The sequence below is a fragment of the Xenopus laevis genome, chromosome 4L (assembly GCF_017654675.1).
Source record: "Xenopus laevis strain J_2021 chromosome 4L, Xenopus_laevis_v10.1, whole genome shotgun sequence".
In the NCBI taxonomy this organism is placed as follows: Eukaryota; Metazoa; Chordata; class Amphibia; order Anura; family Pipidae; genus Xenopus; species Xenopus laevis.
The window spans coordinates 137,067,094-137,094,921 of record NC_054377.1 but is presented as its reverse complement, the minus strand read 5'-3'; the positions used below and the strand labels follow the sequence as shown (position 1 = coordinate 137,094,921).

General features: G+C 40.1%; 1 protein-coding gene across 2 annotated transcripts; it reads left to right on the top strand.

Annotated features, from left to right (window-relative positions):
- Positions 1 to 27,828, top strand: LOC108714674 (rab GDP dissociation inhibitor beta). 2 transcript variants are annotated; one of them, XM_041590848.1, is made up of 12 exons: positions 1 to 142; positions 6,894 to 7,001; positions 8,951 to 9,047; positions 10,666 to 10,800; positions 11,141 to 11,339; positions 12,166 to 12,297; positions 16,322 to 16,421; positions 16,609 to 16,780; positions 23,106 to 23,250; positions 25,841 to 25,895; positions 27,066 to 27,211; positions 27,581 to 27,828. In XM_041590848.1, the coding sequence occupies exons 1-11, from the start codon at positions 98 to 100 to the stop codon at positions 27,204 to 27,206; spliced, it is 1,329 nt and encodes a 442-aa protein (XP_041446782.1). In that variant the 5' UTR covers positions 1 to 97; the 3' UTR covers positions 27,207 to 27,211; positions 27,581 to 27,828. The 2 variants fall into 2 exon arrangements, with proteins under 2 accessions (XP_041446782.1, XP_018114580.1); XM_018259091.2 differs by having other exon boundaries at positions 27,066 to 27,828.

The window sequence follows — 27,828 nt, the reverse complement described above, 5'->3', positions numbered from 1 at the left end:
TTGGCAAATCAGATTAAGCTGAGGTTGTTTCATGTCTCTCTGCGCCCAAAGCTAAGATCATTGAGAGCCACGAATGTGAGTAGCAAGTCTGCCTGGCATGGAGGAAATGTATGATGTCATTGTTTTGGGGACAGGGCTAAAGGTAAGCAACAAACATCTTGGGGGTTGTCTTTCTTTTTGTAAATTGACATTGTTGTAATTGATAATAAATGTATCAGTCTTTAAAGTGTTAATAATTATCAATCAGTAAGGTGAGTGGATTCTTTCTTTATCTGAAGCAGGAGAGTCAGTGTGGCTTCAACTAGAATTCCCTTTCCCAGCATCCAGCCAAAATCAGACGACACAGTGGGGTTCCTAGAAACACCTTCTATAACGAGGGTGATTCACCTTTGAGTTAACCTTTGAGTGAACTAAGCTCATTCTAAGCAGCTTTTCAGTTTGACTTCATTTTTTTCTTTTTTTATAGTTTCTAAATGATTTGCCTTCTTCCCAGTTTTCAAATGTGGGGAGGGAGGTCACTGACCCCATCTAAAAACGAATGCTCTGTAAGGGTACAAATGTTAGGTGGACCCTAGCAACCAGAAATTGCAAACTGGAGAGTAGCTGAATAAAAAGCTAAATAACTCAATAACCACAAGTAATAAAAAATAAAAACCAATTGCAAATTGTCTCAGAATATCACTCTCTATATTAGTGATCCCCAACCAGTAGTTCGTAAGCAACATGTTGCTCTCCAACCCCTTGGATGTTGCTCTCAGTGGCCTCAAAGCAGGTGCTTATTTTTGAATTCCAGGCTTGGAGGCAAATTTTGGTTGTATAAAAACCAGGTGTACTGCCAAACAGAGTTGAAAAGCCACATATAGGCTACCAAATGGTCAATCAAAGCCCTTATTTGGCACCCCAAGAACATTTTTCATGCTTGTGTTGCTCCCCAATTCGTTTTACTTCTGAATGTTGCTTACAGGTTCAAAAGGTTGGGGATTCCTGCTTTATATTATACTAATTGCAAACTGGAGAGCTGCTGAATTAAAAGCTAAATCACTCAAAAACCACAAATAATAAAAAATTAAAACCAATTTCAAATTGTCTCAGAATATCACTCTCTACATCATACTAAAAGCTAATTCAAAGGGGAATAACCCCTTTAAAACCTGATTTGCTATTTGCTGGAAATTGCATAAGCCTACAGGGGAAGAAATATAGGTTGTGCCGGGGATGTGATTGCACCTGGGCCTGCACCCCTTCAGGGATAGGGGGCCCAGCGGCTCTGCCTACACCGGTCCCTGTAGAGAGATTTCCGTTACTGTAAGCCTATCAGAATTATTCTTGAATAAAGCAACAGCTCTCCTTATATTTGCTGCATCAAATACAAGCAGGTGCTTTATGTTCTGAAGGGATGTCCTGATTTGGTTTGGGATTTAGCCTCCTGCAACTTTTACTAGGAAGTGGCCAAACTGCTTGGACAACTTAAGGTAACAATTTTTGGCTTTTTTTCTCAGACATAAATTTGCAAGTTATGATTGGCATTTGGTTTGGCACTCTATTGGCCAGGTCTTTTGTGGAGGGTTTGTGTGAATCCAAAATGAATGGAGAAAATTGTTAAACAAAGTATAAATTCTCAACAAAATAGTAAACTACATTGAAGATTAATACAGGTATGGGATCCATTATCCAGAAAGTTCTGAATTACGGAAAGGCCATCTCCCATAGACTCCATTTTATCCAAATAATCTCAATTTTAACAATGATTTTCTTTTTCTCTTTAGAAATAAAACAGTAGCTTGTACTTGATTGATCCAAATTAAGATAGAATTAATCCTTAGTGGAAGCAGAACCAGCCTATTGGTGGATGCACAGACAGTACAAGTACAAGAAAAGTTTTATTTTATCATAAAAATATAAGCAGCAGCTCCAGGTAGCCTAACCTAGGCTGTCATTATTATTCTTATTATACTTTACTTCTATAGTGTATACAACACTGTGTCTCAGGCTGGCTGCTGCCCATAATACATGTATAGGATCTGTTATCCAGAAACCCACTCTCCAGAAAGCTCTGAATTATGGAAAGGCTGTCTGACATAGACTATTATAATCAAATCATTTAAAAAAATTATTTCCTTGTTCTCTGTAATAATAAAACAGTAGCTTGTACTTGATCCAAACTAAGATATAATTAATCCTTGGCAAAACCAACCTATTGGGTTTATTTAATGTTTTAATGATTTTCGAATAGGCTTGAAGATCCAAATTCCAGCAAGAGAGCATTCTGGATAACAGGTCCTATATCTGTACTTCCCTTTAAACAGGCCCTGCTATTTTTATATTAGACTTATGGGGTTATTTACTAAAACCCAAATTTTTCTGGTTTGGGTTTTTTGGGGCAAGAACTTCTCATGGAATTTTTTTCAAGATTTACTGTATTATACCCCAGAAAAAAAAGCCCATATCTAAAAAAGTCTTGTATAACTTATTCGGAAAACCCCAAGTCCCAAGAATTCTGGATAACAGGTCCCATACCTGTCCTATGAAAACACCAAGGGGCATATTTATCAAAGAGTGAAGTTAGAGATCACCACAATTCACTAGTATGAAATTCCGCCACTCTCCATTTGTTTCTATGGGATTTTTAAAAGCGTATTTATCAGTGGGTGAAAGTGAAAGTTCACCCATTGAAAAATACGTCTTTAAAAATCCCCAAGAAATGAATGGAGAGTGGAGGAATTTCATTCTAGAGGACTGCAGTGATCTCTAGCTTCACTCTAATAAATATACCCCTAAGAATGAATGAATAATGTGTATGAGTCTAAGCATGACATTACGGAGACAACAAGAAGTGTTATAACAGGGAACAGCCTCTATCCTTCCAGTTGCCAAACTACAATCGCAGAACTGCACTGGGTGCGTCTTATAACTGCAGTGTCTAGTTGAAGTTTTCTTTGCAAACACAAGCAATAAAACAACTATATTTAATGTTGCCCTTTCTTTAGTCCCCGGGTGACATTATTTCATGTTGCAGATAAGTTGCCCCATTTCACGTTTCGTGGAGCCCCGACTGCTGACATCACTCACAGATCAGCCCTGCGGCCAGGTGTCAGCTGCTAGGGGATTTGTAATGTTGTCAACAGCTAATACCTCAATCTGATTAATCAGTAAGATGAGCTTTATTCCTGTTACAACAACAAAAACAAACACAGAACTCTTTCCAGCTTTTTTTTTTTGCTCATAAGTATAAAAGAAGGTTTGGGCACCCTGCCACGATTGATCGGGCCTGTGGGGATGCTTTTTGGGCCAGGACCTATTTTAAATTTGAGTCTGGACCTGGGTTAAAGAGGCCCCCAGAAACTAGACACCTTTGTTAATATATATATATATAATACACACAAGCCATGAATATCCTGTAAATTATATTCTTATAAACGGTGAGTTCTGATGTCATCAGTTATAAACGGTGAGTTCTGATGTCATTTCTGTCACATGACTCACTGAAATTTGTGTATTATAATAAATAAAGTACCCCCAGTTGGAAAATATGTGGATATTAGAAGTTACCTCGGAGTTCCATGACCTTCGGCCTCGTGTTTTTATATGGTCATGAAACTCCTCGGTAACTTATAATATCCTTATAATTTACAAGAGGGGGTACTTTATTCACTATATATTTAAATATATATTTGAATATAATTTGAATCACTGAACATTGGAGTGCGGGTCTATGTAAAGGTTTATGTAAAGATTTGACCAAACACACACAACGACATATAAAATCCAAAAATCCGGATCAGAGTATAATTATTTCCCCTTTATGGTGTTATATATATATTTCCCCTTTATGGTCTAAATGTAGATAGCTATAGATAACCGCAGTAGATAATAGCAATGCGATCCTTCTTTCATAAGAGTCATGCCTTTTTTTCACCTACAAATAGGTGAATTTAGCATTCCGAATATTTTGCTTTGCTCAAAGCAGTGATTTTTAGACTTTTCTGCTTGATGTCAGAGCTCCCCAATGGTAATATGGTCACCAGTCAGGTCTGGACTGGGAGTCAAAACAGGTCCTGGCATTCCAAGTACATTGAGGCCCAAACAGCCCCCACCAGCCCACTAATTAATTATTTTTTATGGCATCTTACAGCAGCCCCTCTGGCATTTGCCAGAACACACAGATTGCCAGTCCCGGCCTGTCACCGGTCTATGACATCATTCCTATATCAGCTATGGAATATTTAGCAGAGTAAATACATTTCCACATCCTAAATGACCATCAAGGAATATAATGATGAGCAAACAAAACTCACTTAAAGGAAAACTATACCCCCCAAACAGTGTAGGTCTCTATTAAAAGATACTGAGTAAAACAGCTCATGTGTAAAACCCTGCTACATGTAAATGAACCATTATCATAATAATATACTTTTTTAGTAGTATGTGCCATTGGGTAATCATAAATAGAAAATTGCCATTTTAAAAAATAAGGGCCGCCCCCTGAGATCGTAAGATTCACTGTGCACACATACAAACCACATGTAAGGTCACATGAGCCAATTAACAGACAGAGTTCTGCCTTTTGCTTCCTCACTTCTTCCTGTTACAGTTAGTGTTGTAGTATTTCTGGTCAGGTGATCTCTGAGGCAGCACAGATAGAGTCACGAAATGGTGGTTCAAGGCAAGAGATGTAAAAGGGCAATATTTATGTAAATATATATTCCAGTTTGGTAAGATTCTTTAATATGTCATTCAATTTGATATAAACTATCTGTTGCTTAAGTATTCATTTTGGGGGTATAGTTTTCCTTTAATAAACCTTCAGGTTGGCTCAGGAGTACCTTTAGCTAAGGGCAGTAATAAGCCAGAACTGTACATTCAGTTTATTGGGGTTTATTACTGCCAGCTGAACCTAAAAAAATGCTTGATGAAAGACTCATGTGTATAAAATATAATAGTAGAGGATTTGGCACTGCATGAAATGTTTGGCTTCAACTGGCGCCAATAAACCATGGTAGGGAATCCAAACATAAATAGAATACCAGTGTAAACCCAGAGCGTGCCTCTGAGCATTTTTACAGTTTGCATTAAAGGATAAGTAAACCTTTAAAATAAGTGAATGCAAACATGATGAGAGTGATATTCTAAGCACTTTTAGAATTTACATTCATTATTTTTAAGATATTAAGGGATATTAATATCAATGAATTATGTTACAACAATGCCACCTGCTGGTCAGTTTCTGACCATTCCACCCACCAAAAAAAGCATGCCCCCTAAGTGTTCACTTTAAAAAAAGCACTTGTGTTTGGGAACTGGCAGTACTCTGCATTTTTCCCCAGAATAGAAATCTGTCACTAGGTGCAGAGCGCAGTAGCAGTGGGGCTAATCAGCCCAACCCTGGGGCTCCACGACAGCATCTGAATGATGTGTCGGGACTACTAGGAGGTAGGAGTGGGGACACATACATGCCTCCACATACGTTGCCACCTCTCTGGTTATAGCACAAATCCAGCATGAAATCCTCTCCATGTGTCTGCACACACAAGAGAAAATGGATTTATGTGGATGAGCTTGTTTTCGGGCCGTGCTTATATGCGTGTCAAGAGACAGCCCCATGTAGCAGTGCCCGTATAGTTATTTGAAATATAATATTACAGTGTCAGTGTTAACTATATTGCAACACCACTGCTTTTCACTCCCTTACCTTTCTATCCCGGGGTTCTTAACCTATAGGCCAAGACCCAAAATGAGTTGTGTAGGGTAGGTCCTCATGTTACCCTTTAAATTGTGGTGGCAAATATAATCATATATAAGATTGCTTTTTTTCTGCTATTCGAAAATCATACCCAAACTTGAATTTTCAGATTTAAAAAAAAAAAAAACAATGAAGCAATGTGATTTTTATTGTAACGGAGAAAGTGATCAGTTAAAGGAAAACTGTACCTCCAAACGATGTAGGTCTCTATAAAGAGATATTGCATAAAACAGCACATGTGTAAATCACATGTAAATAAACCATTTTCATAATGATATACTTTTCTATTAGTATGTGCCATTGGGTTATCATAAATAAAAAATTGCCATTTTAAAAAATAAGGGCCACCCGCTGGGATTGTATGATTCACTGTGCACACAAACATACCAAACAAACCATACTTGTTAGGTCACAGGAGCCAATTAACAGTGTTCTGTCTTTTGCTTCCACCCCTCTTCCTGTTACAGTTAGAGCTGCAGTATTTCTGGTCAGGTGATCTCTGAGGCAGCACACAGACCATCACGAAATGGTGATTCAAGGCAAGACATGTAAAAGGGCAAGATTTACTTAAATATATAGACCAGCTTGGTAACATTCTTTAATATGCCACTTAATATGATGTTAATTATCTGTTGCTTAAGTGTTCATTTTGGGGGTATAGTTTTTCTTTTAAGTTTAATTGCAGGGTTTTTTTCTAGATAAACTTTTAAAAAAACGAATTTGGAAAATGATTCATTGGGTTTCCAGTCTTATGTCCTAGGATGGAGAATAATAAATAAAAGAATGTACTTAATTAATTATAAACAACTTTTTCATGTTGAAAATTTAATTTAGTTATCACAAGAACCATTTTTATCTATCCTGTATTCTGAAACATTATCACTAGAGGGCAGCCGTTTGTAGTTGTACACTGATCTTACATGTCAAAATGTGTATTAATTGGAAGATTAGGTTTGAGTGCACCTAATGGCATTAAACATGCATCTCAAACAAGTAAAATGCATAAAAAAACGACGCCGATGTGTAAGAGCCCTTTGACTCATTCTGTTATTTGCATCAGTGAAGCCGCAGGTAACTGGTGGATTCCGTTCATGTAAAGAATAGGCTGCTCAGCTTTAAACTTACAGCTCTGTATTCTTGCTCACACCAACAGGAATGTGTATTATCGGGAATCATGTCTGTGAATGGCAAGAAGGTTTTGCACATAGATCAGAATGATTACTATGGAGGAGAGACTGCGTCTATTACTCCCCTGGAAGAGGTACATTCTGATTTTATTTATCATTTTTTTTTTTTTGCAATTAAACTTTTATTAAGTTTTCAAATAAGTAGAGAAAATAAAATAAAAAAGGGGGGTACAGAAAAGAAAAAAAAAGGGGGGGGAAGTACATACAATTCAGAATTACAATCTGAAATGCAAAATGTAGGCCAAAATATTGTCATACATGAAGGCAGCAAAAGGGTGGACAAGGTTAGGGGTAAGACAGAGGGTGGGAAACCCACACTTTATACTGAGGTTCGTTTATAATAGTCGGACTCCTTAAAGGAGAGCCATAGCAACCACCTTGCGGCATAAACATCAGAAGAATCAGACAAATAAAGAGAGAGCTCCTCAAATTTATGCAATTCTTCCACCTTTAAGTACCAGTCACGGATTATCGGAGCCAAGGTTTGTTTCCATTTTAAAGGAATTAACTTTATTTATCATTTTATCATTGCTACCTGCTGCTGGACCCATAGCTGAATTTTTCCTATATAATAGACAGCAGGATTGCACGCCCTGGGTCATATTCACATACTGAGTTGTTCATTTCCAAAAGAATTGACTTTAGTAATTTCTTTAGTAATTGGGACCAGAGAGACTCATATTGAAATCTTCCATACCTTCAGGGTCGGACTGGGCCGGGAAAAAACCAGATGGGCCCCCAGCTATTGCGGGCCCCACCAGCCTAGATCCGCACCTTCTTCCTGCCGCGACCAAGTTACCGACCAAATAAAAGCACAAGGCCGAATATACTCATACTTTGCAACAGGGGGTACTTTATTTATTATAATACACACGTTTCATTGAGTCATGTGACAGAAATTACACCACTAACCTCCGATTATAACCGATGACATCACTAAGCACTGTTTATAAGGATATAATTTACAGGATACTCATGGCTCGTGTGCTATAAGGAAATAATACACAAGAACTTCGGCCTCCTGTTTTTATATGGTCATGGAACTCCTTGGTAACTTATAATATCCTTATATCTTACAAGAGGGCGTAATTTATTCACTATATAATTTACAGGATACTCATGGCTCTTGTGTATTATATAGTGAATAAAGTAGCCCCTCTTGTAAAATATAAGGATATTATAAGTTACCGAGGAGTTTCATGACCATATAAAAACACAAGGCCGAAGGCAGGTCATGGAACTCCGAGGAACTTCTAAAATCCTCATATTTTGCAACTGGGGGTACTTTATTTATTATAATACACAATTTTCAGTGAGTCATGTGACAGAAATGACATCAGAACTCACCGTTTATAACTGATGACACCAGAACCAGTTTATAAGGATATAATTTACAAGATATTCATGGCTTTTGTGTATTATATATGTGTGTGTGTGATTACATACAATCAAGTGATTGTTCTAGACACTGTAGATCCACTGAGGTTTTATGTATTCTGCCTTTTGTTTTTGCCCATGCATTTTATAAAAAACTGCCAGTGGAAGTGTCAGTGTTAAAAAATCAAAAGCGATGTTTAAAATGGCCTTTTTGCGAATGTTTAGCGCTGCTCTGGAGTTTCATAAAATATTTAGTCTCAAAATACTCTTTGGGAATGGGACATTTTATTACATACACTGCGCATGTTCAAAAAAGCCATTTGGTCGCAAACTTTGCAAGGAAATCGTTGAGGTCTGTCAAAAAAGACACAAACATGGATTCTAACATTCCAAATGGTCTTTGAGAACACATTACATTCCCCCATTAGACTTATTGTAACAAAGTCACATATTGTATTACTATCAAGTTCTAGCTGTCTGTTAGGTTCAGCAGGTTCCATTTTGATCTGATACCCCCATTCTTTCCTTTTATTCATTGCAGTTATTGTGATATTTGACTCGTCATAACAGGTCAATGTTTCTAAATGTATAATAGCTGTGATTCAACTACACAGGAGATATCAGTCCTGCTGTTTTGTGCTTTCAGCTATATCGAAGGTTTAATGTTAATGGACCCCCAGAACCAATGGGCAGAGGGAGGGAATGGAATGTGGATCTCGTACCAAAGTTCCTTATGGCTAATGGTAAGGCAGTTGCTTAAAAAAACTAAACTGATAGAGATCCAGCCTATGTGAGTACATAATCTAGCATATGTACTTTTACTAGAGTTTGTAGAGGTTCATTTTTGACTCTTCATAGTACACCCTACACATCTTTAGCCAGTTTGCTAACCTGGAATCTAACATGGTGCTTTAAGCACTATACCTGCACAGCGCACTGAATCTCATGTTTAAGGTTGGTGGTAATCATAGGGTTTCTAGTGCATTAAAAGAGAGCTACACCCTAAAAATGAATATGGCTAAAAATGTCATATTTTATATAATGAACTTATTGTATAGGATCGGCCTAAAGTTTCAGCTTCTCAATACTAGTAATAATCCAGGATTTTAAACCTGTCACAGGGGGTCACCATCTTGAAAAGTGTCTGCGACACTCACATGCTCAGTGGGCTCTGAGCAGCTGTTGAGATCTAGGTGTAACGTATGGTATCCCAAAACCCAAAGCAAACCCCAAGGTACCGGTCTCAGCTCACACTTCTGCCTATAGCAGCTGCCTTTGGCTTCAGGAGGAGCCCTCAGCTACTCAGATGCCGCCAGGACTTAACATGAGAGGACCAAGGGGTAAGCTCTGGGCAGGTGAGCAAACCGTAATGTATAACTGGAATGGAGAACAAGGAGCGAGGTCAAGGGACAGGCCGGGTCAATACCAAACAGACTGTACGGTATCAAATCAGGTAAAACCAAGCTAAAACATAGTCAAGGTCACAGGCCAAGGTCAAACACAGATCAGAAGCACAGCACCAAATAAAGATCCAAAGAAAAGTCAAACACAGGCTGGGGTCAGTTCAGGCAGCAAGAATGCAAAGTCAAGAATAGGATCAAACACGAATACTGGAACTTAAAAGTGCACTGGTTTCTGTGCTGCCATGTAGTAATTATCTGTACTAATTACTAATCAGCCTTATATTACAACATTTGTATTCTATATATATACTGTATATTTTGACTCAGTCCCTAAGCTCAGTAAGTGACAGCAGCACAGAGCATGTGCAGTGAATCAGCAAAAGATGGGGAGCTACTGGGGCATCTTTGGAGGACCAGATCTTTACTGCTAAAGGGCTGTGATTGCCTTGGGCTGGTACAGAAGCTCAAAACACAATGTACAAAATTTCTAGACTACTTCTTTAGTTAAGCTTTAGTTCTCCTTTAAGTGGGGCACAGATCTGGACTGAAGCATGATAACAATCCAGCAACGTGTGTATGGATGCTGGGTTTTCATTTGGAGGGGTTGAACTTGATGGACTTTGTCTTTTTTCAACCCAATTTAACTATGTAACTATGTAACAAATTAGTACCCAAGGTCAAGAAAAAGAACATAACCTGTGATAAAGCAGGAGTACCAAGATAAGCCTTCTTTAATTACAAGGCTGATGGCATACAGCATATTCTGGTGGATGAGCTTCTGGTGAAGTACCAGAATCTCTTACTGACATCTTCACTTCAAAGAGAATTAGCTTTGAACAGTCCTTTGTGCTATAGCCTTAAAGCACTAACCCTTGTGCCCACCAGGCAGTGTATTCTACATGGGGATTGAGTTCATATCAACACTAATTGTGTTTGTTTCTCCTCTTCCTCCTGTTAGGACAGCTGGTGAAGATGCTTCTCTACACAGAAGTCACCCGATACATAGACTTCAAAGTTGTAGATGGGAGTTATGTCTACAAAGCTGGCAAAATTCACAAAGTCCCTTGCACAGAGGAAGAAGCTTTGGCTTCTGGTGAGATGATTAAAAATATCAGTGATGACCTAGTAAAGGCAATGGAACATGGGGCAGTTTGGAGCTTTTTGTCATCTGGGTGGTTTTTAGCTCCATGGGCAGGGGGATCATAATTGCCCCTCATTTACTTTGTATAACACGTCCCTAAAAGCGTTGGTGAATTTTCTTGACAGGCGATTATGACTTGTAAATATTGATAATTATGTCAAGAAATCACTGCTGAGGAATTGTGCTGCTGAGGATCATGATTCTATTTAACCTTTTCCACTTGACTTGACTTTTCTTGACAATGTAGCAAAAAAAAACCCCATAAAATTCTTTGTTTTTTTCTTGGTTGAAGACCTAATGGGCATCTTTGAAAAGAGGCGTTTCCGAAAGTTCCTTCTATTTGTGGTGAACTTCAATGATCAGTGTGCAAACACTCAGTATGATTTTGATCCGACAAAGACGACCATGAGAGAATTATATCGGAAGTTCGATTTAGGTCCAGAAGTCATGGCTTTTACTGGTCATGCCCTGGCCTTGTACAGAACGGATGAGTAAGTGGGCACTGATGCTCATTATTTATTACTATATCTAACAGCAACTCTTTTCTGTTTTGAGGAATTATTTAGATTGCAGTGCCTAAATAATTTTCTTTAAAAAAATGTTTTCCCGATTACCTAAAGGTACCCCATAAATACAGTATGTTGTCAAATAAGGTCATAAATGCAGGCCCAGATTTGTGGAAAGGCCACCAAGGCCCGGGCCTAGGGTGGCAGGACTTTAGGGGGAGGCCTGCTGCCCAACCACACCCATATTGGTTCAGAAACACTGGGGATGCACAGGAGATACAATAGTTTTTTAAATTTCCCATGCAGCAATCCCCATTGTTCAGTTCCCGATGATGGAGCAAATAAAAGGGAGGAGATGGGGGCGACGAATGGGAGTGGGACTAGGGGCGCCCTCTATGTAAATCTGGCCCTGAATAAATGACTATATTTAGCCTTTCAATAAGTCATGGCCCTACTGACAAATTAGCAATGGGACACACATTTGTATAGCCCCACTCATCTGCTATCCATCCATTCAAGCCTCAGGCCAATCTGTCAGATACCTAGGAGTGTTGGCAACTCTCTAACTAACTTAAAATGAACTCTAGTGACATCCCAGGGTCATCCGGAATCCTTCTATTGTCTAACTTTAGGTCAACTTCCACAACAGGCTTACATGCACTCATCACACAATCCGGACTGCAGCAAGTAATATTAAATGATGTCACCCTGGGCTATGTCCTTGTGTCAAATTAAATAATACTGTATATTGCCATAGACTGGCTTTAGGGCATAGTTGACTGCTGACTGAACAGTTTTCTTTTCTTCTCAGCTACTTGGACCTTCCATGCTTAGAAACAATAAATCGTATTAAACTGTACTGTGAATCACTGGCCAAATACAGTAAAAGCCCATATCTTTACCCTCTCTATGGACTAGGAGAACTTCCACAAGGATTTGCCCGGTAAGAAACAGTGATTGAATGGGAGCCGAATTAATGTGAAGTTGGTATTCCCCAATGCTGACCGTAAGTTAAAAAAAATCTAAAATAGAAATTTACCCTCTTCATTCTCTCTGTGCACTAAGAGAGCTCCGACAGGGCTTTGCATGGTAAGAAACATTGGGGCACATTTATCAAAATAGGAGATTAGAGCTCAACACAGGAAAGTTCACCCACTTTTTATTCATTCCTATGAGCATATATATCAATGGATGAAAGTTAGAGTTCCACATTTGATAAACGTGTTTCTAAAAATCCCAAATGCATGAATAGATAGTGAATACAGAGCTCTACTCAGTGGCATAACTATACAGTAGACATCCCCAACCAGTGGCTCATGGGCAATACGTTGCTCTCAGTGTTCTTAAAGCAGGTCATTATTTTTCAATTCCAAGCTTGAAAGCAAGTTTTTTTTTTAAATTGCATAAAAACTAAGTATAGTGCCAAGTAGAGCCTCTTGTAGGCTGCCAGTCCACATAGCTGCTACTAAATAGCCAATCACAGCCCTTATTTGGCACCCCAATATAGTTTTTCATGCTTGTGTTGCTCCCCAACTCCTTTTACATTTGAATGTGGCTCACGGTTTAAAAAGGTTGGAAGCAGACCCCGTGGTCGCTGGGTGAAAGGGGCCCCAGACCACAGGGTCTGCTTTCTCTATAGCAGCTCTCTAGTTTGTTAACTAGAAATTGTAAGTACACCGTTTCAAGAGAAATGTGGTGAATTTTCTCCTTGTGTAAATTGTAATGGGGAAAATTCTCTAGAGAATTGTCACAGAGAAGAAATGACTTGAATGAAGGGGGCAATGTAGATAATCAGATTCAAAAGTGGCTTGTCAATCTTTAAAATGCTATTTCGTCTCCTGAAGCTGGAGAAATTTTTCTTGGTGAAAATGAGTTCTTTTGCTCTTAAGGTGGCGACACACACACACACAGCTATTATCATCTGAAATGAATTATCATACGATAATCAGTGTGTGTGTAAATTTATCATGTACTGTCTCTTTAAAACGTTGACTTTGACCATTCTCCATCTAAAACCTCGAATTGCTGTTTTAGCCTATGAACCTATTTGGATTCAATTGAATCAGTTAATAGTGCTGTTCCAGCAGAATTCTGCACTGAAATTCATTTCTCAAAAGAGCAAAAAGGTTTTTTATATTCAATTTTGAAATCTGACATGGGGCTAGACATTTTGTCAATTTCCCAGCTGCCCCTGGTCATGTGACTTGTGCCTGCACTTTAGGAGAGAAATGCTTTCTGGCAAACTGCTTTTTTTCCTTCTCAATGTAACTGAATGTGTCTCAGTGGGACATGGGTTTTTACTATTGAGTGTTATTCTTAGATCTACCAGGCAGCTGTTTTCTTGTGTTAGGGAGCTGCTATCTGGTTACCTTCCCATTGTTCTTTTGTTTGGCTGGTGGGGGGTGGGAAGGGAGGGGTTGATATTACTCCAACTTGCAGTACAGCAGTAAAGAGTGATTGAAGTTTATCAGAGCACAAGTCACATGACTTGGGGCAGCTGGGAAATTGACAATATGTCTAGCCCCATGTCAGATTTCAAAATTGAATATAAAAAAATCTGTTTGCTCTTTTGAGAAATGGATTTCAGTGCAGAATTCTGCTGGAGCTGCACTATTAACTGATTCATTTTGAAAAAAATGTTTTTTCCCATGACAGTATCCCTTTAATTTTCACCACTGTGAAGTTAGTGCTCCAAAACCTGTTGTATTCTCTTTTGGGTAAATTGGCGATGTTGAGGGAAATTTTAATTCTTAGTGAAACTACTCGAAATTTTCAGTTTCATCCTGTAGTAAATATGCTCCTTAATGTGAAGCTGATATTCTCCAATGCTGATTGAAAGCAAGAGGTTACATCTGCCTTCATTTGCTTTGCATTGGTAAATCTTATATTGTTTATCTACTGAATAGTGTGAGTCGCACTGTAAGTCAGCAGAAAAGATGGGGAGTTACGGTGTGGGCATCTTCTGAGACACATTACTTGCAATTTGGAGGCTGCGGTGGCTGAGGGTTGGTACCAGAGCCGGGCCACACCGGGCAGGCGCCCTAGGAAACCTGTCCCGCCGTGGTGCCGGCTGATCGTGCACAAGTTGACGCCGGCACGTATGCTGGAGCGCATGCGCACAAGCGCAAATTGGCGTGCGCACATGCACAGAAATAGGAAGATGGGGAGTGAGGGGACTGGACATGGGGTAGGCGACAGAGCAGCTACGTGCCTTGGCCCCCCCAGCTTTGCGCCCTAGGCACGTGCCTACTATGCCTACCCCTAGTTCCGGCCCTAGTTGGTACAAAAGTCCATTTTCGGGAGCATTTTTAGCCTAGTTCTGAGGTTGCATTTTAGCCTATTTCATTATTAAACTTCAGTTCTACTGTAAATAAAATTCTTTCTCTGCACTAATGATTTCCAGGGACCCCTCAGGCTTCTCAACAGCAGCCCTTGGCATGTGCAGTATAACTGACTGGTGCTGAGCCTCTGGGAGGGCACAGTTTATAAAATACAGAATTTTCAGTTATATTTTTTTTTTTAGGCTATGAGCTTTTTCTTCAGTATAAAATGCAACAACAGGAGAAGGACAGCGAGACTTACCAGAGCATCGTTCCTTGAACCAAAATATGCCCACAGTATGGAACACATGGCCCAATATCTAAAGCATACAGCTAAAATGATTAGATGCCTTTAAAAAATGAGACATCGGTATATATTAATGCCTTGTATTTACAATTACCGTTGTTGACAGATTACCTACGTTTGACAGTTTTAAATAAGTTTTAGGTTTGATTGCTCAAATTTTACTCAAAGTTTACCTTTATATTAAGGCATGTTATAGAATGGCAACTTTTCAATTGGTGTTCATTTTTTCTTTTTTATAGTTTTTAAATAATTTGCCTTCTTCTTTTTAGTTTTTCTAGCTTTCCAAAAATGGGAGTCACTGACCCCATCTGAAAAAAACAAATGCTCTTTATGGCCTCAAATGTATTGTTATTGCTACTTTTTATTCATAGATTGCATCTTTCTATTCAGACTCTCTCCTATTCATATTCCAGCCTCTTATTCAAATCAATGCATGGTTGATAGGATAACTCGGACCCTAGCAACCAGATTGCTGAAACATCAAACTGGAGAGCTGCTGAATAAAAAGCTAAATAACTCAAAAACCACATGTAATAAAAAATGAAAACCAATTGTCTCAGAATATCACTCTCTACTAATGATGGGCGAATAAATTCGCCTGGCACGAATTTGCGGCGAATTCCGACTTTTTCGATGCCGGTGAATAAATTCACGAATCTCCCGCAAAAATTCGCCAGTGAAAATTCGCCAGCGGCAATTTCCGATTTATTTGTGAAAATGTTTGCATTGCTTGATTTTTTCGTGAAAGGGTTTGAATTACTCGATTTTTTTGTGAAAATGTATGAATTGCTCAATTTTTTCGTGAAAACTGTAGAATTTTAAGATTTTTTCGTGAACTTTCCAATTTCACTATTTTCCCGAATTTTGCGGGAAATTCGCAAGTTTTTCGTGAAGCGAAATGGGAGAGATTCGCCCATCACTACTCTCTACGTCATACTAAAAGTTAATTTAAAGGTGAACAACCCCTTTAAAACATTTCGGATTGTTACAAATATATATCCTATATAATAATGTATTAAATTCCAAATCTTTTGTGGGGTCCCTGACTGGCAATTGCTTATTTCCACCATACAGACATGTCCACAAATGCCATTTTTAACATTGTATAATATTAGATTCTGAATATTAGATTTTGTATAAGGCCATAGGAGGCTCAGTCTGACACTGCTGTTACTATTACACAAGAAGCAGCTTCATTTCAGCTTATAGTTAGGCAAAATATACAGGTACATTGTTTAAAATAAAGCATTATTCTTGTCCAGATGTGAATGAATGCCAAAGTGAGCTTATTAATTTAGGTTGATAATTTAGATTAATAACTAAATATTCTTTTGTCTTAGGCTGAGTGCTCTGTTTGGTGGGATATATATGTTAAATAAGCCTGTGGATGAGATCCTTATGAAAAATGGACAAGTAGTTGGAGTAAAGTCAGAGGGAGAGGTAAGATGGGTTTCTACCAATCTATTCATGTACTGAGCACCTCCCTACTGTAAGTGACACTGGGCAATTTTGCATGGGGGTAGTAACCCATAGCAACAGAGACATCAACTGACTGTTGAACATTGGAACACTTGAGTACTTGATATCAAGAGAATGATTGCTGTGGATGCCGTGCCCTGTTTTCCAGATTGCTCACTGCAAACAGCTGATTTGTGACCCCAGTTATGTGCCTGATCAAGTCAAGAAGACTGGTCGGGTGATAAGAGCCATTTGTATTCTCAGCCACCCGATCCGAGACACCAACGAGTGCACCTCGTGTCAAATCATCATACCTCAGACTCAGGTTAACCGAAAATCAGGTAGATTGATTATGATAAAGTGATACGGCACGCTTATGTTAACTCTCATGTTTTAGATGCACTGCTACAGAGACGTAACTAGAGGGGGGTGGGCCCTGGCGCGGGACGTGCACGCGGGCCCCGCCCCCCTCCGTGTGGCCGGAAACGGCCGCAGAACAGAGTGGTGAGCGAGCTGACGGGGGGCCCTGAGGGGGTGCGGGCCCTGGCCCAATCACACCCCCTGCTCCCCCGGTAGTTACGCCACTGCACTGCTAAACTATGTTATATGCCAAGTACAGCAGCAACAATTAAGTGTCTCTTATATACAAAATCAAACTTATCCTTTATATTCAACATTATGGACGAGTTATCTTGAGGGCAATGGCGTAACTAAAGTGGGCTGGGCCCCCATGCAAAGATATCTTCATAGGGGCATGGCACACTCTGATCCCCATCCTCCCGCCCACTTCCCGTCTCGCCTCCACCCAGTCCACGTCCAGCCTTGCCCACTCCCTGCCTCGACTCCACCCACGCCCACCAGACGCACCCCCCTTCCTCGCCACAGGTAAGAGAGCATCTGGGTTGGAGGGTTTTTTTTATTAGCTATAGAGGAAGCAGATTATATATAGAGAAAAATGTTCAGTGTCAGCGCATTAAGCAGTGATGTTGGGGTTAACTTACCCAAACAAACGGGATCTGGGTGCACAAACCCCGAACCTTCAGCTCAGGAAGGCAATATAACAAAAAATAAGTGATGAATGGGCTGGCACAAACCAGATCACACTCCAAAAATAGTAAAAAAATATTTTATTGGAACAAAAACATCAGAGGCCTTACGCGTTTCGTGCCATAGGGGCACTTAGTCATAGGCTGATTTGTTATAGAGGAAGCAGACCCCACAGTCTGGGCCCCCCTGTGAGCGGGGTCCGCTTCCTCTATGCTTACACACAGGGCCGGAATTTGGGGTAGGCAGAAGAGGCACGTGCCTAGGGTGCAAAGTTGAAGGGGCGCCAGGCACGGTACCTCTTCTGCCGGATTCCCCCTAGTTCAATGAAACTAAATTCTAAGCAACTTTCCAATATATATTTATTACACATTTCTCAGTGATTGCCAAAATACATTTGTGTGTCTCTTTCAGTTCTCTTGTTCGGATTCTTGAAACAGTGTTCCAAAGTCAGTTCTACCCCAGGTCTGTTTCAAGAGTCAGAACCAGCAGGGCAGAGAATGTTAACAGCCTGAAAATACAGTTTTTAATGGCAATTACATTTACTGATAGCATTTAAGACTGTAAAATTGTGAGTATTTAATATTGGCTTAGAACAGGGTTGGACTGGACCAGGCTCTCGTGGGCCTGCCGGTCCAACCCCACTCCCTGCACAAATCATGTCATTGATCGTGTGTGCACGAATTGGGCATCAATTGTTCTTAAAAGCAAGGTATCTTGGTTTATTTGCTAGGGCTCTGACTGCTCTTCTAGCTACCCAAGTCTACTTTCGCACCCATGGGGCCTTATTTATTATTTCAATCAAAATAAGTCTGACCAAACTAGAATCCACAATTGAACATATTTATTTTTAAAAAAAGCACGATTTAATCAGATTGGATAAAAACTCAATAAAATAGAGCAAAAATTCTTGGTTTTTTGTATTCCCCCGATCTACTTGATTTTTTCCGAGTTTTTCCCAAAAAGTCAGAGTTTTTCAGATTCTATAAATCAGATTTTCAGATAATTCCAGCATAGACTCCAGAAACTTCCAAATAGGATAGGGACCTCTCCCATTGACTTATATACAACATTGGCAGGTCTGAGATGGAGTATTTTTCGGATTATGGCTTTTTTCATCCTCGGGGTATAATAAATATCAAAAAAAATTTAGTTTTTTTTTTTCTCACTAAAAATTCGTATTTTATAGTTAAAGTTCAAGTATTTCAAATTCCGAACAGATTATTTATATACTTTGTTTAATTTTGTTTTGTTTTTTCTTTCTTTTGTGAAAATAAATAAATACATTTATTAAAAAAAAAAAAGTTCAAGTTCAAGTAACCCCATCTTGGCCACCTCACTGTGCTATAGGATATACAACATTAATATCTTACCATCCACAGGTCCTGAATCCCCTTTGCTAAATTAAAGGGTACTGGGAATTTCTCTCCATGGCAGTACCTCCACCTAGTGGGACCCAGGGATACACCTACAGGTGGCCCCACTAGGAACAAATGATTAACCACACCATTGCAATAAAACAAATAGAACGGCTATATAATTGTAAAAGTGCAGAGTAAATACAATCACAATACCCTCTACCCTAGGGAACCCATAAGGCAACCCTGGCACAGTCCTTACCAGGCGCAGTCCCACACTCCACTCCTGGTGGACAAAGAGAGTCTCGGTTCCTTATCCCCCAATAGCTCTTAAAGGGGTGGTTCACCTTTAGGATAACTTTTAGTATGTTTGAAAATGACCAAATCGAAGCAACTTTTCAATTGGTCTTCATTATTTTTTTTTTTATTTTTTTTTATTATTTGCCTTTTTCTTCTGAATCTTTGCAGTTTTCAAAAAGGGGTCACTGACCCCATCTAAATATAAATGTTTTGCAAAGTTACAAATGTATTGTTATTGCTACTTTTTATTACTCATCTTTCTATTCAGGCCTCTCCTGTTCATATTCCAGTCTCTTGTTCAAATCAATGCATGGTTACTAGGGAAATTTGGACCCTAGCAACGAGACTACTATACATTGAAAACTGGAGGGCTGCCAAATAGAAAGCCAAATAACTTGAAAAACACAAATAATAAAAAAAATTAAAACTAATTGCAAATTGTCTCAGAATATCACTCTCTACGTCATACTAAAAGTTACTCAAAGGTGAACAACCCCTTAAACTTTCCCCAGATAGCGCTACCTGCCCAAATACCTCTCCAGATGGACATAGGTTGCTCCCACGTAGCAGGTGCATGAACAACGCCTGTTTCTCATACATGGGACACGCTGGAGCCTTTCACTACGCTCCTTCAGGCAGACTCACCGGGGCTCATACAGAGCTGGCACAGGCATCCTCAGTGATTCAATTCCTCAGACTGGCTCCAAAGCTTTCCTAGCGACCACACTAAACTTGCTTTAATCTTTAGGGCACGTTCCAACACTATGCGCAGTGCGAGCACCACAGAGCCCCTTTTACTGGCATCCATCTGCAAGCATCTCTTATCAGAGTCTCCTTATCCCTGAGCCCATACAGGGCATCATCACCATGTGATTTCTCAATAGTTGAGGTCACAAGGTTTGGGACCCTGTACCCCAAACCCCTCAGGGCCACTTGAATTCCTTAGGCCGCTTACATCTTAGCTACAGTCCTGCACCTCTTACTAGAATGAAATCAGGAAGTAGATTGACTGAGCACATGGCTGTAAAGAGTTTCCACAACAGTGACACCTTCAGGCCAAACCAGGAATATGCCAGGTCACACTGCATTAGGGACTAAGGACTCACTCCCCCTCCCTTATCCAATTTAGGCCCCACACTTAGGTGGCCAGGGAGGGGGTTTCTAACCATGAGGTACTTTTAGGATCATAGGGGAATTTAAAGGAGAAATCAATCCATTTGTAAAAAAATGAGTACCCCCCCCACCCCAGGTTGACCAACCCTCCTTCATCTCGAGTCCTGCAGCGGGTCGTGTATCCGCGGGTTATCAGCAAAAACCTGCGTTACCCTGCGGGTCTTCTCAATATCGATATTTACTCCTTTTTTCTCATCATGTATACTTCCGATGATGTCTCTTCCGGTTTACAATGACAGCACTTCCTGATTCTTGAGGGTCGCGGGTTCGGGTTGCAGATAAGGTACTTGTGGGTCGGGTAGCGGGTAAGAATGTGGGTTGCGGGTCCGGGTTGTGGATTGCAGGTTGCAGGTACGGGTCGGGTTTGGGACCCACGCAGGACTCTATCTTCATCCCCCCAGGCTAACTGCCCCCCGAGGAAATGCCCCATACTTTATACTTACCCCTCCGTGCAGATTCTTCCAGCGGAGTTGCACACATCCATCTTCCGGGTCCTCGGTAAGCTGACAGGGAGATCTTCAATTTCCGTGTAATTCCGTGCATGCGCATGCGCACAAACCGGAAAACTGCTCCAACTGCGCATGCACCAAAATAAGCTCAGTAAGCTGACTGGGAGATCGGTATTTTGGCGCATGCACAGTTGGAGCAGTTTGCCGGCTTGCGACAACTGCGAATGCGCGGAATTACATGGAAATTGCCGATCTCCCAGTCAGCTTACCGAGGACCTGTAAGATGGATGCGTGCAACTCCGCTGGAAGAATCTGCGCCGAGGGGTAAGTATAAAGAATGGGGCCCGTGGGGGGGGGGGCAGTTAGCCTGGGGGCGAAGGAGGGAGGGAGGTCTACCTGGGGTGGAGGATACTCGGGTTTTTACAAATGGATTGAATTCTCCTTTAACCCTATGGGTACCTACATAAGCATTTGGAAATTGTTGTTAGGGGCTGTTACTCGGGATTGACCGAATCCACTATTTTGGATTTGGCCGAACCCCTGAATCTTTCACGAAAGATTCGGCCGAATACCGAACCAAATCTGAATCCTAATTTGCATATGCAAATTAGGGGTAGGAAGGGGAAAACATTTTTTATTTCCTTGTTTTGTAACAAAAAGTCACAAGATTTCCCTCCCTGTCCCTAATTTGCATATGTAAATTAGGATTCGGTTCGGCCAGGCAGAAGGATTCGGCCAAATCCGAATCCTGCTGAAAAAGGCAGAATCCTGGCCGAATCCCGAACCAAATCCTGGATTCGGTGCATCCCTAGCTGTTACAGTGTTTAATCATGTGCTGGGGGGTTGCTGTGTTATCCACAGGGGATGAGGCATATGGATTTAAGGGTATGTTTTAATATACTGTAACTTACATTTTTTCACATTTGAGTGATATCGCTGCAGTGAGCACCAACCATTTGGTTTTTTGGTGTGCTACCACAAATAATGTATGGTCCTAAAAGTTCTTGTGGTAACACGGGTGTGGTTTAAAGTGGCTGTGTTTTAAAAACAGGGAGTGGTCAACACTGACTTCCATTATCGGCCCTCTACCACGTAGGTGAGAAAAATTCTGGCCTTCTCTACCACAGAGCACTGAGCTAGAACCTTGTCCCAGGCTCCCAGCTGCTCTTCCACACCTCTCCATAAATGAAGTGTTAAAGGAGACATATTTCCTAAAAAAAATATCTAATATGGCCACTCCTATACCTTTTATCCACTAAAATACTGCTGTTTAATCAGTAACGTAGTGTCATGTAAGCACCAAAACATTTGTACTTATGCCAACATTTTGCATGTAGAAGGAAAAGTATTTCTCATATGGCATGTTCAAGGGTCAGACTATATGAAAATAAAGTCATGTCCAATAGTCTGTTGAGCCCCTGAGAATACTATGGGGCCATAAATAAGAGCTACCCCCTTGGACTGCTCTAGAAGTATAACACACGTCATCCCTGAAAGCACTTTAAACTAAAGTCTGTATAAGCTTATGCACATATGTATCTCATAAAAGAATCCAAAAATAGAGAGGCAGCCCGATACTCCAATTCATAAACAAGTGCTGATGCAACTGGAGTTCTGATTCTAACAGTTATTTAGCTTATTTAGCTTTCTGTCCCATAAATATTTAGGCAGCGTATATCGTATAATAAACACGCGTCAGGCTGAACAGAAAACCAGACTTCAGGTACAAGGGGTCTGGGTATGTCAAAGAACATGCGCCTGCTGCTGCTGACTCCATACAATAATATGGGTCATACCTTTCATTTGCTGATTAATTGATGACGCCTGTAGTTGAGGAGAAACAGAAACCTGGCAGATCCTTTTGGTGCTGACCCAAAGGAAGGCACAAAAACCTTCCAACCACCACCTGCAGGCCAGGCTATCTGCCAGACTGTTTGTATTCTCAGCCCCCTGTTTCTAAATTGCTTCTCTTAAATCAATTTAGCAGATGCCAGCAGATTGACGGAAGGAGAAATCTGGAGAAATGTGGCTTCTGCTACATTGTTTCAAGAGTTGGAACAAGTCAAAACCATCCAAACTTTTTATTTTTTGGATGGAGATTCCCTCAAATACAAAGTTACTTAGATATAATTGCCTAAGTAGACATAAACTGTAGTTTAAAAAAAGAATACTGCAACCCTGTATATTAGAACCTTTGCCATATGTATGCCCTCTGCTTATCTCACTCATCTCTGCCTCCCAAGTGCCAGTCAAATGCTTTTACCCCATCAGATGCCAAGAGGTATTTTTAGCACTGGTTGTGGCTGCAATCTCAGCCTGACATGTCTTTTCCCTCTGCTCAGATATCTATGTCTGCATGGTCTCCTGCTCACACTGCGTGGCATCAGATGGGAAATACGTGGCTATAATAAGCACAACGGTGGAAACAGAGGCTCCAGAGAAAGAGATCCAGCCAGCCCTGGAGCTACTGGAGCCTGTTGATCAGAAGTAAGCAGAGCCAGTGATCTATGGCCTATAATTTGCTGGGTGGCTGCATGGTAGTGATACATGGATTCATGTAATCCTGCAGTGAAGGCATAAGTAGGAAATTGTATTATTACCCCTAGAATACTGAATGTCTATGCTTAATCTGAGGAGCCACTCCCTGCCTAACCCTGATGTTTTCCTGGTAAGCGATGAAGGTCATAAGTAGTGCAGGAAGGCTGGGCTCAACTTAATCAAAAAATATGATTATGTGCCCAGGCCATATGTATGACCTTTGCTTATCTATCTCACAGTAAGGTTGAGGAGAGACAAGGATCTGGGCAAATGATGAGCTTCTCAAATGATGTGCTGCAGTAAATCCCACAATTAACATAGTTTAGGAGTATTGCACCCCCCTTTTACAAATACAGGTATGGGATCCGTTCTCTGAAAACCCATTATCCTGAAAGCTCCGAATTGTGGAATGGCCATCTCCTGTAGACTCCATTTTATCAAAATAAACATAAAATCCTTTATCTCTGGATAACAGTTCCCATACCTATATAATAGAACCTTATTCTGGTGAAATTGCTACCTACCCCCCTTGCTCTGGTATTGGATTTATCTCTTATAATGTAAATGAGATAAATAAAAGGAGAGATTAAAAATACTCCTTTTTGCAGGTAAGACTGATGGATTTTAAAATGTTATTTTAACAGATGAGCAAAGTTTACATAATCTCTAGGATACATTTGTACTGTGACTTTAAGCCTGTGCCACACTAGGGTTTAATCCTCTTACAGTTAAATGTGCCTGTCTCCTGTCTTGTGTTGCCACACTAGGGTTTAATCCTCTTACAGTTAAATGTGCCTGTCTCCTGTCTTGTGTTGGCTAAATCATGTATTTCATGCTTCTCTGTGGGCGGGTTTGTTTTGCAACACTAATGGGGGCAGAGTGTTCTGCAGAATTTCCCTGGAATGCAGGAAGCGGCATGAGAATGACTCTCTATTCCTGGTAGCGGAGTGAGCTGTTAAAGGCAGGCGAGACATTTATGCAAGCTAAACACCACAGCATTGTATGCAAGGGAATACGTACATTTCTCAAATGAGACATACAGGGTGGAGGTATAAGGGATCATTTACAAAGAAGGAGGAAAGAGGCAAAATGTATCCAATGTGCATGGTTTTGCACTCAATGATATTTGCCATTGGACATGCAACTCTCTGCACTCCTAGAAAGCAAATCCATATTCCACTCAGCTAATTTCAAAATTCAAGTGGTTATATTTTACTGATAACCGAAAGTTCCCAATGTAAACCCCACTGGCCCTTTTCAGCCTAAAGATGCGCTAGAGCAGTGATCCCCAAGCAGTGGCTTGTGAGCAACATGTGTCTCCGAACCCCCTTGGCTGTTGCTCCCAGTGGCTTCAAAGTGTCAGGGCCTCACGGCTCAATAGCGGAGGAGCCCTGACCATGGAGGAAGCACTAGATATAAAGTCCAATACATGGTAGCACAGGGGTCAAGAAGCCGTGATTGAGGCAGGTTCGAAGGCAGGCAGCAATCGATTGTGGTCAGGAGCAAAGCAGAGAGCCAAAAGTCCAGAAACAAAGAATTAAGTAGCACCCAGGAACACCAAGAAACGAAATCTATTTTTATGCACTGAACCCGTGTCTTGCCATTCCTTTTACTTTGAATTTTCTCGCCATGGCAGGATGACATCAGTTTGCGGCCATCTTGTCTACTAAGCAGAGAGTTCTGCAACAAAACACTCCTGACAGAAAGTAGATGTTTATTTTTGAATTCCAGGTTTTGGTTGCATAAAAACCAGGTGTACTGCCAACAGAGCCTCCTGTAGGCTGCCAGTCCATACAGAGGCTACCAAATAGCCATTCACAGCCCTTTTTTTGTCAACCCCCCTGGAACTATTTTCATGCTTCTGTTGCTCCCCGACTCTCTTGTATGTGGCTCACAAGTAAGAAAGGTTGGGGACCTCTACTCTACTGGGTGTTTTACAGCTGAAAAGTTTCAGTATTTGGCACTTCCCAAGTCATTTGACAGAATTGCTTTGGGCCACCAGGGCAATGGAGTTTTTCCTTTTCATGTATGACAAATGGATTTATATGTAGAAAGTAGAGATTCACCTTTGTCCTTTAATACCCAACACATGTAATATCTGCCATGCTGAATGACTTCCAAGCACTGAAAAGTTAAGGCTCCTGGGAGTTGCACTTAATATCTATTGCTTCAACTTGCTGCAATGCACATTTATGAAACCTGTTATCCAGAATGCTCGGGAACTGGGGGGTTTTCAGATAAGGGATCTTTGCCTAGTTTGGATCTGCATTTTATTAATATTATTTAAAACCAATAAGATTGTTATGCCTCCAATCGTGAATAGGTATATTTTGGTCGGGATCAAGTCCAGGCTACTTTAATATCATAACAGAGAAAAGGGAAATCATTTTTAAAAATTTGATTTCATTAAAATGGAGTCTATGGGAGATAGCTTTCCCGTTCTTCAGAGCTCTCTGGATAACAGGTTTCTGTATCCTATGTCTGTATTTGAAGGCTTTAATAATTGCTCTTGTTAATGGTTATTACTCATATTTTTCAGATTTGTGTCCATAAATGATCAATTTAAACCAAAGCTTGATGGGACAAAAAATCAGGTGAGATGACAATGCTGGATATTAAGTGAAAGTGGTTGGTCACTAAAATTTGTCAAATAAATATGAGCTTTTCATCTGCACAGTTTAAATGCCTTGTTTATAACCCTCTGTGCTTAATGATATAATTTATGTCACATGATTTGCTGCCTTCTTCTTATATAAATAGTTATTATAAATAATTATGTATATGGATATTAGTAGTCACATCAGCATTCATTGAAATCATGGAACACCTTAGTGATTTAGAATAGCCTTATATTTGACAGTAGTTGACACATTAGTCTCTACATATTTTTAATATCAAGCTTATTAGGCCAGTAGCTGGTTCCCTTTGCTATACTGAAGCCTTTTTTGATTTGTTGGTAGAAGACAGAAATACAGGAATAAATAAATCAGTATCAGAAATGAATTTGGGAAAGGTTTTTAGCAAGTCATAAGCAGTACAATTGGCAGTTATTCATCCTGGAACTTAATTTGCTCCTCAAGTTCTCCAAAAATTACAAATATATAGGAATTAGGATAACAAGTGCAATTATTTTACTGAAAAGCACTAAACTAGCAGGCTGTCAGTAGGATGGTAGGATGCTGGGAGGGTGGATTAGACACAGAATGTGTGGGTTATACAATATTCAGTGTGATATGCTATTATAGATAAAACAAGGGAAATTCAGTGTCTTTACGGGGTATTTCAACTACATAAGATGTAGATCAGTTATGGGCAATAGGAAGTCTGAATGTTGCATCTAAAGGGATTTTGGTTACCAGTTACTTGCTAATGGCGGTATTCTGGGATTGCCACTAAAAGGCCTCATTTATTGTAATTTTTTAATGAAATTGTTGTTCTGTAGCCCTCCAGTTTGCAATTTTTGATTGTATTTGGATGCTATGGACATCAACTACAGATTGCATTTGATATCAGGGTGGATGATGAGCAGACTGAGAGGCTTATGGTCTTGATTAAAGTGAAAAGGATAAATGTTGGCAACAAGAAGTATGGCCTGCGTTAAATATTGCTCCAGGGTCAATGGCCCTCTAACTCCACCACTGAGGAATTTTGAATTTACCAGTGGTTAGACAACCATGCAAGAAAAGTCAGCTTACTATGGGGCTCAGAGTCTAACTAGTCAGGGTGATCCTCTGTAACTGTCTATGGTTGGTGTTTTTCTGCAGATCTTCATTTCCAGATCATATGATGCCACCACAAACTTTGAGACAACGTGTGATGACATTAAGGACATGTTTAGGAGAATGACAGGTGCTACCCTGGACTTCAGTGACATGTGGAGTTCCGACAACTCAGATTTCCAATAATAATTGTACTGTTATTTTTTTATAAAATAATTTGACTTTGCTTTTGTTCTTTAAAATTGCCTTTATTCTATCACGTTGTAAAATGCATCTGGCCTCTGCCTCTTTCCTCATGTGGAACTTAATCATTTCAGTAATGTTTACTATGTTGGACTATTTTGGAATTTTTGTTTAGGCAACCCTTTGACCACGATTTGCCAACAGAAAAGTTACAGATAGACATTGCTGTATCAGTATTTCTGCTATGATTCTAAGATTATCAAACCCTAACAATCCTGTATCCCAAATCTCGTTTTAATTAACCTTCAAATCAGAGTATCTACCAAATCTCATCCTAAGTAAGTCTTCAGCTTTAGTCTTGTTATCTATTGTTCTGGGACCCAATGCAGGAGCAGCCCCAAGGTTTGTGAACTACTAGAGTCTACTGCAACACTGAAACCAGTCTTTCCAAGACTATGAAGTCACTGTCAGTTGTCAGGCTTGCTTTCAATATCGATGAGACCTAAGTTGACTCTCTGTTCCTTGTGTAGAAACAATAATATTTTATACAGAAAAACTATTTACATTCATCCTGAAACCATGCTATGGTCTAATATTGATTTTTTCCAATAAAATATTTATCTTC